Genomic DNA, 14191 nt, shown 5'->3' on the forward strand with positions numbered 1-14191 from the left:
TATTTAGAAAGATCATTATTAGTAGAACTGTCAGAACCACATTGGCGACGACGAACAAGAACCCAGCGCAGAAAATTGAAGCTAATTGGGAGTTAATTCCAAATTTGAATTGTCAATGGTAAATATGCACAGTCTGATCTCGACGGATAATATCTGATCGGGTCAGACAAAAGTTAAAAAAAAACTCACCTCGAAAGGGGTCTGTCGTAGCGACAGATACGATCTGTCAGGTCCGGCGGAAACTCGCCTTTCGAAGGGAGCTGGATGCTGAAGCGATGGATTCGATCCATCGGGTCCAGCAAAAAAAAAAGAATGCTTACCTGTGAGGGAAGCAACCGAAGCGACAGTTTCGAACTGTCAGGTCCGGTAGTTGAAAAAAAGTTCGCCTTTCGAAGGGAGCTGCTGAAGCGACGGATTTGATCCGTTGGGTCCAGCGAGAAAATGCTCACCTATGAGGGAGCAACCGTAGCGGCAGTTTCGAACTGTCGGGTCCGGTGGTTGAAAAAAGGAAGCTCGCCTTTCGAAGGGGGCTGCTGAAGCGACGGATTCGATCCGTTGGGTCCAGCGAAGTAATGCTCGCCTAGGAGGGAGCAACCGTAGCGGCAGATACGATCTATCGGGTCCGGTGGTTGTAATAAATTCCATTTGCCGGGTTTTAAACATAGTTAAAATGTCAGCAAAGGACGTTGAAACTGGAGAAGATAGTAAAATTGCACGCGAAGCAAAATGACGTCGGTATCACTATACCATCAGAATTAAGACCGCGTAGAAGTCGAAATGGTCGGAACAGCAGCACTCAATGCGAAACCTAATCGAAATAGCACTACGGGAGAAACCCAATCAAGAGACTCTGTAACCCTAACCACGGCGCCGACGATGAGTGGTGTTAATTTCGTTGCTTCTACCATTAACGGAGTCAACGTATTGGTTATGTCCCCCGGTAGTGGCAGGCGCGGTAGCAGGAAGGTAAGGACGATAACGACAAAAAACAAACGCAAAACGCGCTGCGCCAAAACTTACAAACGGTCATCCAGTCCACGACCCTTTTCCAAGTCCAAATGGAAGTATGTACAGGTATGTACGATGTAGCCATGCTACGAACTTTAACAAACGTCGCGTTAAAGTATCATTCAAAAGCTCATCACTAAGTGCTGGTAGCATCACCATGAAAGATCCATCCATCTTGCCCAATCAACCGTTGTTAGTGCCCTATAACACCAATCGCTTTTTGATGGAACGCCACCCAAGTAACCAATGACATGACAAAATGCACTTTCAAGTTCCGCAAAGTTCAGATAAAGTTCCAAACGGAACTTTCTGGCTGCTTAAGAGGCTAACGATGAACCTTGCTGGAACTTCGGTCACAAGTTCCGGCAAGGCTAATTGTTAGCCTCTTAAGCAGCCAGAAAGTTCCATTCGGAACTTTATCTGAACTTCGCGGAACTTTAAAGCTGCTTAAGATGCTATGTCGGAACTTTGTCGGAACTTTCAAGTTCATAGAAGTTCAGTTCAGTAGCGTTGTGTTTCAATGAAGATTAAATTTATTTCTTTTACAGAAAACAACTGTTTAAGCGTACACGAATAAAAGACAAAATGAATATATCAAATCAATGAATACTAGGCTTGATAAAAAAAAAATTGCCGCACATCGGATTCGAACCGACAGTCGCTGCGTGAGAGCCCTACGCTCTACCGCAGTACTACAGCTGCGATTGAGTGGCCAGCAGGTAAAGTCTGACTTGAATCGATTTTCTGTCGGCAGCTAGTTTTGCACATTTGTACAGTAGTGAAGTTAGCTTGACTTTGTCAAGTGTCTTCAGCAGCGCAGCGGTAAGTCGGCAGGCTATCACGCAGGAGGGTTCCAGTTCAAATCTACATAGCAGCATCATATGTGAAAATATAATTATCAGTAGCAATTTCCAGACGTGAATCACAAACCCCCACCAGCAGGGTGTGATTCTGAAACACATTTTTGTTTCTGCATGAATTTTGACAAAGTTCCGTCAGAAGCTGCTTAGAAGGCTATCCAGCGTGCTTATGTGAACTTTCAAGTTCCAAAATTACTTAAAAATGAAGCTGCTTAGAAGGCTAATGAGCGACCTCGAACAAGCTGCTTAGCTTATAAAGTACCCTTTTATCTGAACTTTTGGTTACTTGGGCATTTACTTCACGTCCTAACTCCCTTAGAGGACAAACAGAAATTCTTTACCAAGGCATCCAAGCACCGACGAACCGACGTGACAGTGGTGTTTCAAAAGTGTCCCCCCTAATTTTAACGGTCGACCAGCAAAGCGAGCGAACGCTTCTGTCAAATCAGCTCAGGCGCGAACCTTTTCCTATATGAATACACGGGGGTTTGGAGTCAAGCTATCAAAACAACGCGAACCGTTATAGAGGAGGCGGTAGTGTTCGGATATTTTTCATCATGGCGTCGGGGACAACAAATTTGAATTTATTTGTTCTAGCTGTCACGTCGGTTCGTCGGTGATCCAAGTGTGTACGAAGACGGGCGCCCGGATCGGTTGGAAGGGCTCAGCACAAGCCAGCTAATACAGTAAAATTAGCAACTGGAGGCCTGCGCAAGTCAGAGACACTACAACGCCGTCGAATCGCTAACAGATGCGACCTGTTGAGTCCGGCAGAAAATGGAATGAGGAGCTCGCCTGACAAGTGAACTCCTGCATTTCGTTCTCGGTGTTTGACATACAACCACTTCTAGAAGAAATCAGTCACAAAATCAACATCTTTCGTTGAAGAAAAGGAGATGTGGTAGTTTAGCAGACCGCTGAGTAGGCGGTGTATTTAGAAAGATCATTATTAGTAGAACTGTCAAGAAACACCACACCACAAGCTCAAAAAATGAGTAAATTGCATTTCCAGCGATAGCGCTGGCCCAAGTGCAAAAATCCAACCAATTTAGGCCATCAGCAAGAATATTATACGGCTTAAACTGATAAGATTTTCGCACTTGTGCCAGCGCTATCGCTGGAAAAAATATTACTCATTTTTGAGTTGTCCCACTTTAGCTCAGTTTTGTGTGAATTTTCTGACCGTGTAAGCACAGACAAACAGACGTAACACTACGAATATTTTTCGATTCAAATCATAGTTCCGAAAACCTGTTCGCCCAATACTAAAAGGACTGAGTTTGGCCGACCATGAACTAGGTGGCGGTAGTGGACAAACGTCAAACTCGAACAAAAACGATGCGAGCGCCACGGGTGGCCAGTTGGCCAACTATCAAATCTTTAAATAGAGCGGTAATTCGGTGTACGATGGGAAATGTCAGAGTGTTACGTCTGTTTGTCTGTGGTGTAAGTGCGAAATCTCATCTGTTTAAGCCGTATAATAATAGTCTATTTTACGAAACGACAACAGTGTTGATATTGATATTAACACTCACGGGCTTGGGCGCAACCTTCTGTCAAATTTTCATTCATGAAATGAGCGACCAGCTGATCCGAAACGTCTCGTAAAATGGCTCATATGCTGATGTGAATACGGCTTAAATTGATTGATGCACCAAGCGAAAAGAAGAAGAAGTTTTGACATCCTAGCGGTGTGCCGTCGATGAGATCCTCGTCGCTGATTGGTCGATGGATGTAAACGGCACACCGCTTGGATGTCAAAACTTCTTCTTCTTTTCGCTTGGTGCATCAATCAATGAATTAAATACTTTGACTGTTTTCCTACTCTCCGCATCGACCAATGCGGCGCTAGCTTCTATGCGCGAAAGATCGCTAAAAGTAAATCGCAAAAATATTGTATGGCGAAAAGCATCTAAAGGCATATTTCTCGAAGTGTAACACATTATTCGAAAAAATATTCGGTAGCGGTTGTGCACAATGATAACCGCTGTGGTGCCTACCAAATATTTTTTCGGTAAAAGCTTTTCTTTTCGAGAAATTTGAGTTTAGATGCTTTTCGCCATACAAAATAAAATGATTGTACTCCTGCTGACCAACATTGAACGCACTCCCTGCGGGTAATCCATTGGTTGGTTTTTTGCACTTGGGCCAGAGCTACACGCTAAGAAAATGTTACTCTAAAATGAGTAAGATTCACACAAAACTGAGCTAAACTAGAACAGCTAAAAAAATGAGTACATGCTAAGAAAATGTTACTCTAAAATGAGTAAAATTCACACAAAACGGAGCTAAACTGGAACAGCTCAAAAAATGAGTAAAATGCATTTCCAGCGATAGTACTGGCCCAAGTGCAAAAATCCAACTGGTTTAAGCCGTATAATATTCTTCGCATCATCAAGAATATTATACGGCTTTAACTGATGAGATTTTCGCACTTGGGCCAGCGCTATCGCTGGAAAAAAAATTACTCAATTTTGAGTTGTCCCACTTTAGCTCGAAAATGAGTGAATTTTCTGACCGTGTAAATTGCATTTCCAGCGATTGATTGATGCACCAAGCGAAAAGAAGAAGAAGTTTTGACATCCAAGCCACAGACAAACAGACGTAACACTTGCAAAATTTCCATCGACCACGCTTTTAACGATCATTTTAAATTTTCATAGTTGTGGCTTTCACAGCCAGAGGCGTGCGCATCGTTTTTCTATGCGTTTGACGTTTAACACTAGCGCCTTCTGTTGACGATATTGCACAACACCGTGATTCGTGCAACTTTTCCACCAGGTGATGGTAGTGTGAACTGGGCGATGGATTTCCATGAAAATCGTTCAAGGTGTTACGTCTGTTTGTCTGTGTCCAAGCGGTGTTCCGTCGATTAGATCCTCGTTGCTGATTGGTCGATGGATGTAAACGGCACACCGCTTGGATGTCAAAATTCTTCTTCTTACCGCTTCGTGCATCAATCAATAGCGCTGCACGGTCAGAAAATTCACTCATTTTCGGGCTAAAGTGGGTCAACTCAAAATTGGGTAAATTTTTGTTTTCCAGTGATAGCGCTGGCCCAAGTGCGAAAATCTCATCAGTTTAAGCCGTATAATATTCTTGATGATGCGAAGAATATTATACGGCTTAATCCAGTTGGATTTTTGAACTTGGGCCAGCGCTATCGCTGGAAACGCAATTTACTCATTTTTTGAGCTGTTCCAGTTTAGCTCAGTTTGTGTGAATCTTACTTATTTTAGAGTAACTTTTTCTTAGCGTGTGGCCCAAGTGCAAAAATCCAACTGGTTTAAGCCGTACACGGTCAGAAAATTCACTCATTTTCGAGCTAAAGTGGGACAACTCAAAATTGAGTATTTAATTTTTTTTCCAGCAATAGCGCTCGCCCAAGTGCGAAAATCTCATCAGTTTAAGCCGTATAATATTTTTGATGATGCGAAGAATATTATACGGCTTAAACCACACGGTCAGAAAATTCACTCAAAATTGAGCTAAAGTGGGACAACTCAAAATTGAGTAAATTTTTTTTCCAGCGATAGCGCTGGCCCAAGTGCGAAAATCTCATCAGTTTAAGCCGTATAATATTCTTGATGATGCGAAGAATATTATACGGCTTAAACCAGTTGGATTTTTGCACTTGGGGCAGCGCTATCGCTGGAAATGCAATTTACTCATTTTTTGAGCTGTCCCAGTTTAGCTCAGTTTTGTGTGAATCTTACTCATTTTAGAGTAACATTTTCTTAGCGTGCAGTTGGATTTTTGCACTTGGGCCACACGCTAACCTGAAACTACCCATCGCCGGGTCGATTCTACCCGGATTTTCATGTTGTTAGCAGTTGTCAAAATCCGGGTAACCCGAAAACTCAGATTTCTTGAATCTGGGTAAAGATCTGGGTAATCGGCACTTTGTCATTTTCCGGCTTGAGAATATGGCAGCGGTTAGGAGAACGCTGGAAATTAAGAATGTTTCCGAATATGCGAAAAAACGTTGGGAAAACAGAGAAATTCTTCCGGGGAACTGTTTTCCTGCATTAGGTAAGTGAACAGAACATGGAAATTAGGAGCTTTTTATCAAAAATCTAAATTGGAAATACATTAACAAAATCAAGGCCCCGAAGGAGCTGGGTATCGGTTACCCAGATTTTGCCACTAACATCGGTAACCCAGATGTGAGTAAAGGTGCCTTTACTCAGATTAGGTAATCCAAGCTAGATTGCTGAACAAAAATTTTTGCGAATTCAACGATTTTGCGGACACTGGAGCTGATTTTGTAAATGTGCAAGAGTTACACATTTTTGGTGTAGTCTGGAAATCCCGCTGGAAATTATGCACTTTAGTGCTGAGCGGCGTTAGCGTGTTAGATGCTATTCGCCATACAATATTTATGCGATTTACTTTTAGCGGGTTGTCGCGCATAGAAGCTAGCGCCACATTGGTCGATGTGGAGAGTAGGAAAACAGCCGATGCAGGTAATTAATTGTTCGTAAGGGAAGATTCATTTATTACGTCCAACGTTTTCTGGGATTTCTAGACCCCCTTTCCCCCCTCTGTCACGCTATTTTCCTATACCTAATACACGTACTGTCACACTTTCTAAGACCCCCCTCCCCCCAAAATGTTGGACGTAATTTTTGAACGTTCCCTAAGTACCCACCGGATCTAAGCGCACCTGAAAGAGAATTAAATTTTCTTTCCAAAAAGTGCTAGTTTGTTCCTCTGCGATGCGGAATTCGATATGAAAAAGTGAAAAAAGTGCACTTTGCCTATGCTGCGCCATGTGAAATTTTAGCGAAGTCACGTTTTTCATAGGGTTCTCATTCTTGCCACCGGAGGTATCGTTAGCTTCCATTGAATTTACCTATAGAAAATTTTCTCAAATGCTGTGTAAGGATTCATTTTTTTTAGCGTTGACAACATTAGCGGCACCTAAGCGGCAAATTGCCACAGTCAGTGGTGAGTACGCATATCTAGATAAGTTTTATACATATTCACCACCGACAGAAGCGTTGGAACTTTGCGAAAGCAACGCCACCACGAAGTTGCCACTTGTGTTGCCATTTCAAATGACCGTTAAATTCCTAAACGATTTTGGAACTGGAGTTGGATGTCTGTTCTCTGTGCTTAAGCGTAAGCTTGCGCTACCAACGCGAATGCGGTCGGTTTATTTACTAAACACACTGCTTTATCTAGATCAAAAACGTAAAAATTAATGCTGGCAACACTTCCCCGTACAAGCTTTTGTGTCATCACTCATCATGGTTGACAAATCACGCACACTAACGCAAGATTTTGACTGTTTGAAGACTTTCCGTTCTCTCCTCCATTCATTGTATTCTGCTGCTTCGGACGAGCGAGTGTCGAGATTCGTCAGACGCGTGTCGATTTGTTGTCTTGTGAGAAATTTTCGATCATTCCGATTCAGTTATTTGATTATTCTGGCAAATTGGACTATATTCGATCAACATGGACTACAATAAAATGAAAGTGAACGACCTGAAGGCGGAATTGGCCGCCCGCAACTTGGACACGAAAGGCGTGAAGGCGGTCTTGGTGGAGCGTCTCAAAGAAGCCATCGAAAGTGAAAACAGTGGAAGTCCTGCTGATTCCACACCATCCGTTGCAGGTAATGGACATTTTGGCATTGATTCGTCATATTACCGGCCTATTATCGTAGATTTTTTTATTAACAGATCGATAATTTGATATTGTGTGCTCATCTTTTTTGAAGAAAATGGCGCGCCATTTTGAGCTTTTGCTTTTCTCCTGTAGCGTGTATTAATCGAAAGTTTTTTTTTAGTAGTGGTAACGATAAAGCAAAAGGGCTCAATTCGTACAACACCGGCTTGCTACCTGTCAAACAGTGGAAATGTTTGACTTCGCATACACTGTTAAAAAACATTCAAAGTTTGGTATTTTTTTTTTGTAATTGTAATTTTTATTGAAAACGATAACCGGTTAGTTTACACTTTTTATCGGGTCAAGGAAACTAAAATAACTAATAAAATTGATATCTGTCTTATAGGTCACTGCATGAAGTTCTCTCCTTCTCTTTCACTCTTAAAGAAATTTTGAAAACAACAAGGCCAAGAAACGTCAAAACCCCATACAAAATCAAAACAGTGCAGTGCCCTATTGTTACCATTTTTTTTTGGAAATGATTTAGTTTATGAACAGCTATCAGGACATAATAGATTAGTTAATAAGGCAATCTAGCGTTCATCACCCTTCTCTCTCAAGCAGGATAGCAATTTTTTGTTTAATATTTTCATAGGAAAACGTTTCCGTATGAAAACAAACTAACCCTCCTCGGGAGCGAAACAGAGAAAGGTGATCAAACGTCAGATAGCCTTATAGGCCTTTTCAATTGACAGGTCCGTGTATGCCACTGTTTACAACTGCCGAGCAAAGGCGCCAACGCTGAACTGTCATTTCCATAGGAGAAGTATCAAGAGCCCCCAAAATCAGCTGATTTTAAACATCTTCTGATTAGGCCTATTAGTTTAATATATCTGTTGCGGAAGAATGTCACAGTTCCACTCCCCAACAATATCTTTAATATTGTTTTATTGCAGACTACATCCCAAATTGGACTATCACACTTTTTTTTGGTATGTACGCCTAAAAAGTGTGATAAAAGTGCACATTTGCCTCGGATTGTCTCGACGTTTCGGTGCACTTATTTCTCCATTTACAAGGAATAAGTGCAACGAAGACCTCAACTCGATTCGACGTGGCCCTGCGCTGCAATCGCACGTTGAAGGTATGTGCACACTACAGTCGGAATTCGCTCGTTGAACCTCCACCCAACCAACGAATTCGATTCGTTAGTTGGGTGAAGTGACAGCAGCATAAGGAGCCTGCGCATTGTTTTTCAAATCATGTTTAAATTTGAAGTAAAAAGTGAATTTTGTAAATTTTTCAATTTGTTTCACATTTAGAGCATATGAGCATTTAGATACATACAGGGTGTTAGGTTCCTGAGTGCAAACTTTTTAGAGGGTGATAGAGGACCATAAATGGAGAAAAAAATTGTTCTACGCATATGGTCAAATCTCAACCGTTACGTAGTTATTGAACTTCCCATGTTTATGACTCTTATTGCCTTAACTGGCAATAACTTGAAAATGGTCAAACTTATCGAAGTTTTTTTACCCTTATTCGAAAGATTATTTAATTTTCTAACAAATGGCATCTTTGAATCGATTGGTTTAGTTAAATAACTAAGTTTTCTAGAGCAAAATAGCTAAAAATAGTGTATTTTTATTGGGTTTTGTCAATTATTTTTAAAACATGCGTAATAAATTAAAATTCTTTCTTTGGCAAAGTTGTGGCCCCTGTTACACTCTACAATTCGTTCTTTAACACTAAACTTCTATCTCTTATCGTTTTGTTGCAATTTTAATTTTAACATCGCATTTCAGATCATAAATTTGCAACTGTCATGGAAAGCACTTTTTTGCGCATTGTGCCGCACATTTAAATCAAAATTGCAAGAAAACGATAAGAGCTGGAAGTTTGGTGTCAAAGAACGAATTGTAGAGTGTAACAGAGGCCATAACTTTGCCAAAGAAAAAATTTTAATTTATTACGCATGTTTCAAAGATAATTGACAAAACTTAATAAAAATACACTATTTTTAGCTATTTTGCTCTAGAAAACTTAGTTATTCAACTAAACCAATCGATTCAAAGATGCCATTTGTTAGAAAATTCAATAATCTTTCGAATAAGGGTAAAAAACTTCGATAAGTTTGACCATTTTCAAGTTATTGCCAGTTAAGGCAATAAGAGTCATAAACATGGGAAGTTCAATAACTACGTAACGGTTGAGATTTGACCATATGCGTAGAACAATTTTTTTCTCCATTTATGGTCCTCTATCACCCTCTAAAAAGTTTGCACTCAGGAACCTAACACCCTGTATATGACCAATGCGAGAATTAGTAATAGTAATAGTAATAGTATTTTATTGAAAACGGTAGCCTGTTAGTATACATAACTTTTGATCAGGTCAAGGAAGCAATTAATTATCTTCATCCATTTTTAATCGATTGAAGTGAAAATACAGATGATTATGAAACCACCCGGACCAAAGTGCAAGAACAGAACGCTCTCAATGATCTACAAAATAAAGATTGCCGATATTTTGCATTTGCTTCAAAAAAAAAAAAAAAACACATTTTTTTTAAGCAAAATTAAATAGAAATTCTATTCGATTATCAGTAAAGTTTAAGAAACCAAAAACTCCACGGGGATGATATGGTGATCTGATTTTGTTGCCGCTTATCATGCGCAACCAGTGCTCACTAATACCAACATTCACTCAATACAGCAGCGGGAGGAAATAAGGAAAAACGCACTTTGGCGAACAAAGTTTGCGAAAAGAGGTGTTGTGTGTCTTTTCACAAGCAATTCTCACTCTCTGTAGGAACTTTACCTAAACGTCGACACTATGAAATTGAAAATTATCAATTAATGCCGCTTTTTCAAGATCATCACTTTTATGAGATCTAGAGTGATGTAAGCGTTTTGCACCGATATCCCTCGTAAAAAAGGTAAACATCCAAATTAACACAGTCGTGAAATTTTGGTGAATATTTTGGCTGGAGCATAAATTTATGCTCCACGTAAGGAGGCACAATCCAACCTGTCAAACTCCATGGTCCACTGCACGAATATATTCTGGCCTGCTTACTCTCACGGAAAATTTGACGTTTGAGCGGTGCCGGCACCTCTCAAACGTCAAATTTTCCGTGAGAGTAAGCAGGCCAGAATAAATTCGTGCAGTGGACCATAGTGAAAAAATGGGTTGCCGCCCCCTTGAAAAACTCATTTGCTCGCCCCTCTGAATTACACATTGGTTGTCATTTTCAGTTTGACATTAATTATGACATCCAGGTGCCTTTTAGTTGGCTGACAGCTCAACTAACGGAGGCCCAACTAAAAAGTCACCCAATTATTAAACCCCCAACCAACGGGTCCCGACTGTATTGTGTCAGTCCAATTTGGGGTACAATCAGCAATACTTTTTGACTTTGTTCGTTTGCCATTTGTGACCATAACTATTTCAGAGCGTCCATGATTAACAAAAAAATAATCATGATTAATGATTGATGATTAAAATTTCAATTTCGGTGATTATTGATTATGATGATTTCGATTTTTAGGATGATTAATATTTAAAATTGGTTTCATCTGTGATTATTGATTATGATTAATGATTTAAAATGGCTCATTGATTACAAATCATGCTTAGTCATGATTAATCAATCACAAAAAACTGGAAATGTTTAAAATAAATTTGTTGTTTAGAATATTTTTAGTTTCAAAAGTAAAAGGTAATTCCACAGAGAAACAGACGTAACATTTAGAACCAATTTTATTAAAAAATCATCGTCTCGAAATCGTAATCGCCCAATGCTAACCATGCCGTGTTTGAACAATCCAGCACTAGACGGCGGAAGTGAGCAAACGTCAAACAAGAGCAAAAATTATGCCAGCGCCGCGATTGGTCAATTGACCAGCTACCGAATATTTGAATCAACCTTTACAAAGGTAATCGATGTGAAGCGAAAGTGTGACGTCTGTTTTTCTGTGGTAATTCTGTCTGGGGGATTTATGAAAAAATAATCATGAATTATTTTAACCAATTCAAATTGGATCACACCTATATTTTATATGGTGAATCATTTTTGGCGATGAATGATTTTTTTTCTTATGATTATGATTAAAAATTGTGAAAACAGTGTGATAAGGATTAATGATTAAAAGAGATTTTTTTTTCATTATTCATGATTAAATTTATGATTAATCATTAACGCTACAACCCCCCCCCCCCCCATATATAAAATTATTATGCACTAATGGGTTGCATTATGGCAGGGTGTCGACTGCCTGGGAAGTCAGGGATTTTATTTTTGAACCTGGACAATCAGGAAAAGTTTGGAAATTTTTTTGATGGTCAGGGATTTTTTTTTTAATTTTCGCGATAATTATAAAAGAATTTATTTAAATTATACAAGTTCCTACAGTTTACAGAATTTAAAAAATTAGCTAAATCGTTTCTTCAAACATGATTCTAATTAACGATCAAATCAATGTATGATCTTTATCCTGAGTTTTGCAGTACATATTAAGTTCACGTAAATGCTGTTCTGATCTTTACCATGAAGCCTTATGTCATGTCAAAAATACAAGTCTATTTTAGAGCAAATAAGCTAAATAGGGTGGGGCGGGGCAAGATGGGTCACCTAAGGATGGATCATCATAACTTTGTAAATACAAATACAGGGGATACTCAAAATAACTGGGACAGGTAAAATTTTCACTTTTCAAGAAATGTTCAAATCGCTGTAACTTTTCGAAAAGGGCATCAAATAGGGGTAGGCGCGGCAATATGGACACCCTAAGGTTTTTGCCAACTTTTCCTGGCAAGATGTCAAAAAAGTTTAGGTTTTTGATACATGTATCCTTTTAAAGTCTATTTAGCATCTATTGCATAAGAATGCTCACGAAGAAAAATGATTTATCCACTTCAAAAAATGTTATGAAAAATGTTAGTTTTTCATGACCGTCTTCAAGCATACGGGGCAGAATGGACACCCCCATGGGGCAATATGGACACCATCAGACTTTTACGAATTTCGTACATTATTTACACCTATAAAGTCATTTCATTACAAAACAACTATTATGGATGAATAATACGCCGAAAGAGTTCATTTTTGTTCAGTTAATTTAAATTCAGGCTATTTTGGATAAAACTTCGTTTTTGTCGGCATGTACAGCTGTGCCTAGAACAACTATTTTCCATTGCTGTCGTTTTTTGACCAATTTGTTTCACCCTATGTCTACTATAGTGAACATTTAACCGAAAATATACTGAAATCGAAGAATTTGGTTGGTTTGTGATTTAGGTTATATTTTTCCCTTGCCGCTTCTTTCAAAAAGGTGAGTGTCCATTTTGCCCCGGCAGCAGAAGATATTTCCAAACTTCATTTTTGATATAATAATGAAGAAAATAAAAACATGTTAAGCATGTTGATACAGCAAAACTACTTGCATGTGTTCTAGAAATGTCAGGTTTCAATCGACCTGCAATAAATTAATCACTAAATCTTATTTTAGATGGTGTGAAAATTATAATTTCCATGCACAAAAAACGGAGGACGCAACTTTTTCGTGTTAAATCAAGTATAATTTTAATTTCGAATGTTTCTTTCCTGAAACTACGCTTTAGACAAATGGACTATATTCTCCATTCATTAAAAGTTCAAAAAACTTCACATATTTCAAAATATTGAGGGTGTCCATTCTGCCCCGGGTGTCCATATTGCCCCGCCTACCCCTATTCTCAAATTTTCACTGTAAGTTTATCAACAATGAAATTTTGATCATTTAGGACTCATATAATGAGCTATTAAAAACATTTGACTAAACTTAAAATTCTTCACACGAAAGAAAATTGTTTCGATTAGATTATTTTTCTAATATAACACCAATTTTTCCAAAACTTCATCATCGTTTCAAAATTCGAGATAGTAATTATAGTTCATTTAAATTCCCTCTAATTGAATTGAATATATTTATGTTTCGAAGAAAAGCAACCAAATAGCCTTCATTAAATTGAAAAAATAATGGGATGCATATGAAAAATAGATAAATTTACTGAAAAAAACATGGAATAAATGAAATCGCCATAACTTTTTTTTCTTATGAATAATTTCAGATTAAGTCAACTGTTTTTCAAAGTTCATTATTTAAGTCATAAATGATCAAAATTTCATTGCATTCGGTTCATTGAATCCGGAGATAAAGCAGCTCAAAATTGGCTATCGGATAATTATTAGTATGGGACAAACATCGAATCCTCGCTCCAGTCGACTTTTTTGAATCCATTTAGGTCCCATATGAACTGTACAAAATTTCAGCGCAATCGGTGAAACTATAATTTAGCGCAAGCGGTTCAAAGTTTTCATAGGATTTACTATGGGAAAAGTTACACTTTCAGATAAAAAATCCCAGAGGTCGCCCCATGTCCCCTTAATTCAAATCGATCAATGCTTCTTGTAGAAAAATCATTTATGAAACTTTCCTTCGAAAACCGCAAAACGATTGGATGCTTGTGGAAAAAGTTATAGATTTATTATCGATTAGTGATCGAACGAACGGCTTTTTGTTTTGTTTTATTAGCAGCACTGTAGCTGCTGCCTTTGCTGCTGCTGTTTCTGGGGGTGGTGATGCCTCCCGCCACCCCATGCAACAACGGCAGCAGCAGTGCTGCTGATAAAACAAAACAAAAAGCCGTTCGTTGGATTACTAATCGGT

General features: G+C 38.9%; 1 protein-coding gene and 1 pseudogene across 4 annotated transcripts in view; both read left to right on the plus strand.

Annotated features, from left to right (window-relative positions):
• The first annotated feature begins 56 nt into the window (after positions 1-56).
• Positions 57-1258, plus strand: LOC134288805 (uncharacterized; annotated as a pseudogene).
• A 5924-nt stretch (positions 1259-7182) lies between these two features.
• Positions 7183-14191, plus strand: part of LOC134288032 (heterogeneous nuclear ribonucleoprotein U) — a 47780-nt gene continuing 40771 nt past the window's right edge. For all 4 annotated transcript variants that reach the window (XR_009997712.1, XM_062851659.1, XM_062851660.1 and 1 more), the window contains exon 1: positions 7183-7488. Coding sequence is in view for 3 of the 4 variants with exons in the window: in XM_062851659.1 (XP_062707643.1) it covers positions 7329-7488 (160 nt within the window). In the remaining variant the exon portion in view is untranslated. The remainder of the gene's footprint in view (positions 7489-14191) is intronic.

Source organism: Aedes albopictus, chromosome 2 (assembly GCF_035046485.1).
Source record: "Aedes albopictus strain Foshan chromosome 2, AalbF5, whole genome shotgun sequence".
Lineage (NCBI taxonomy): Eukaryota > Metazoa > Arthropoda > Insecta > Diptera > Culicidae > Aedes > Aedes albopictus.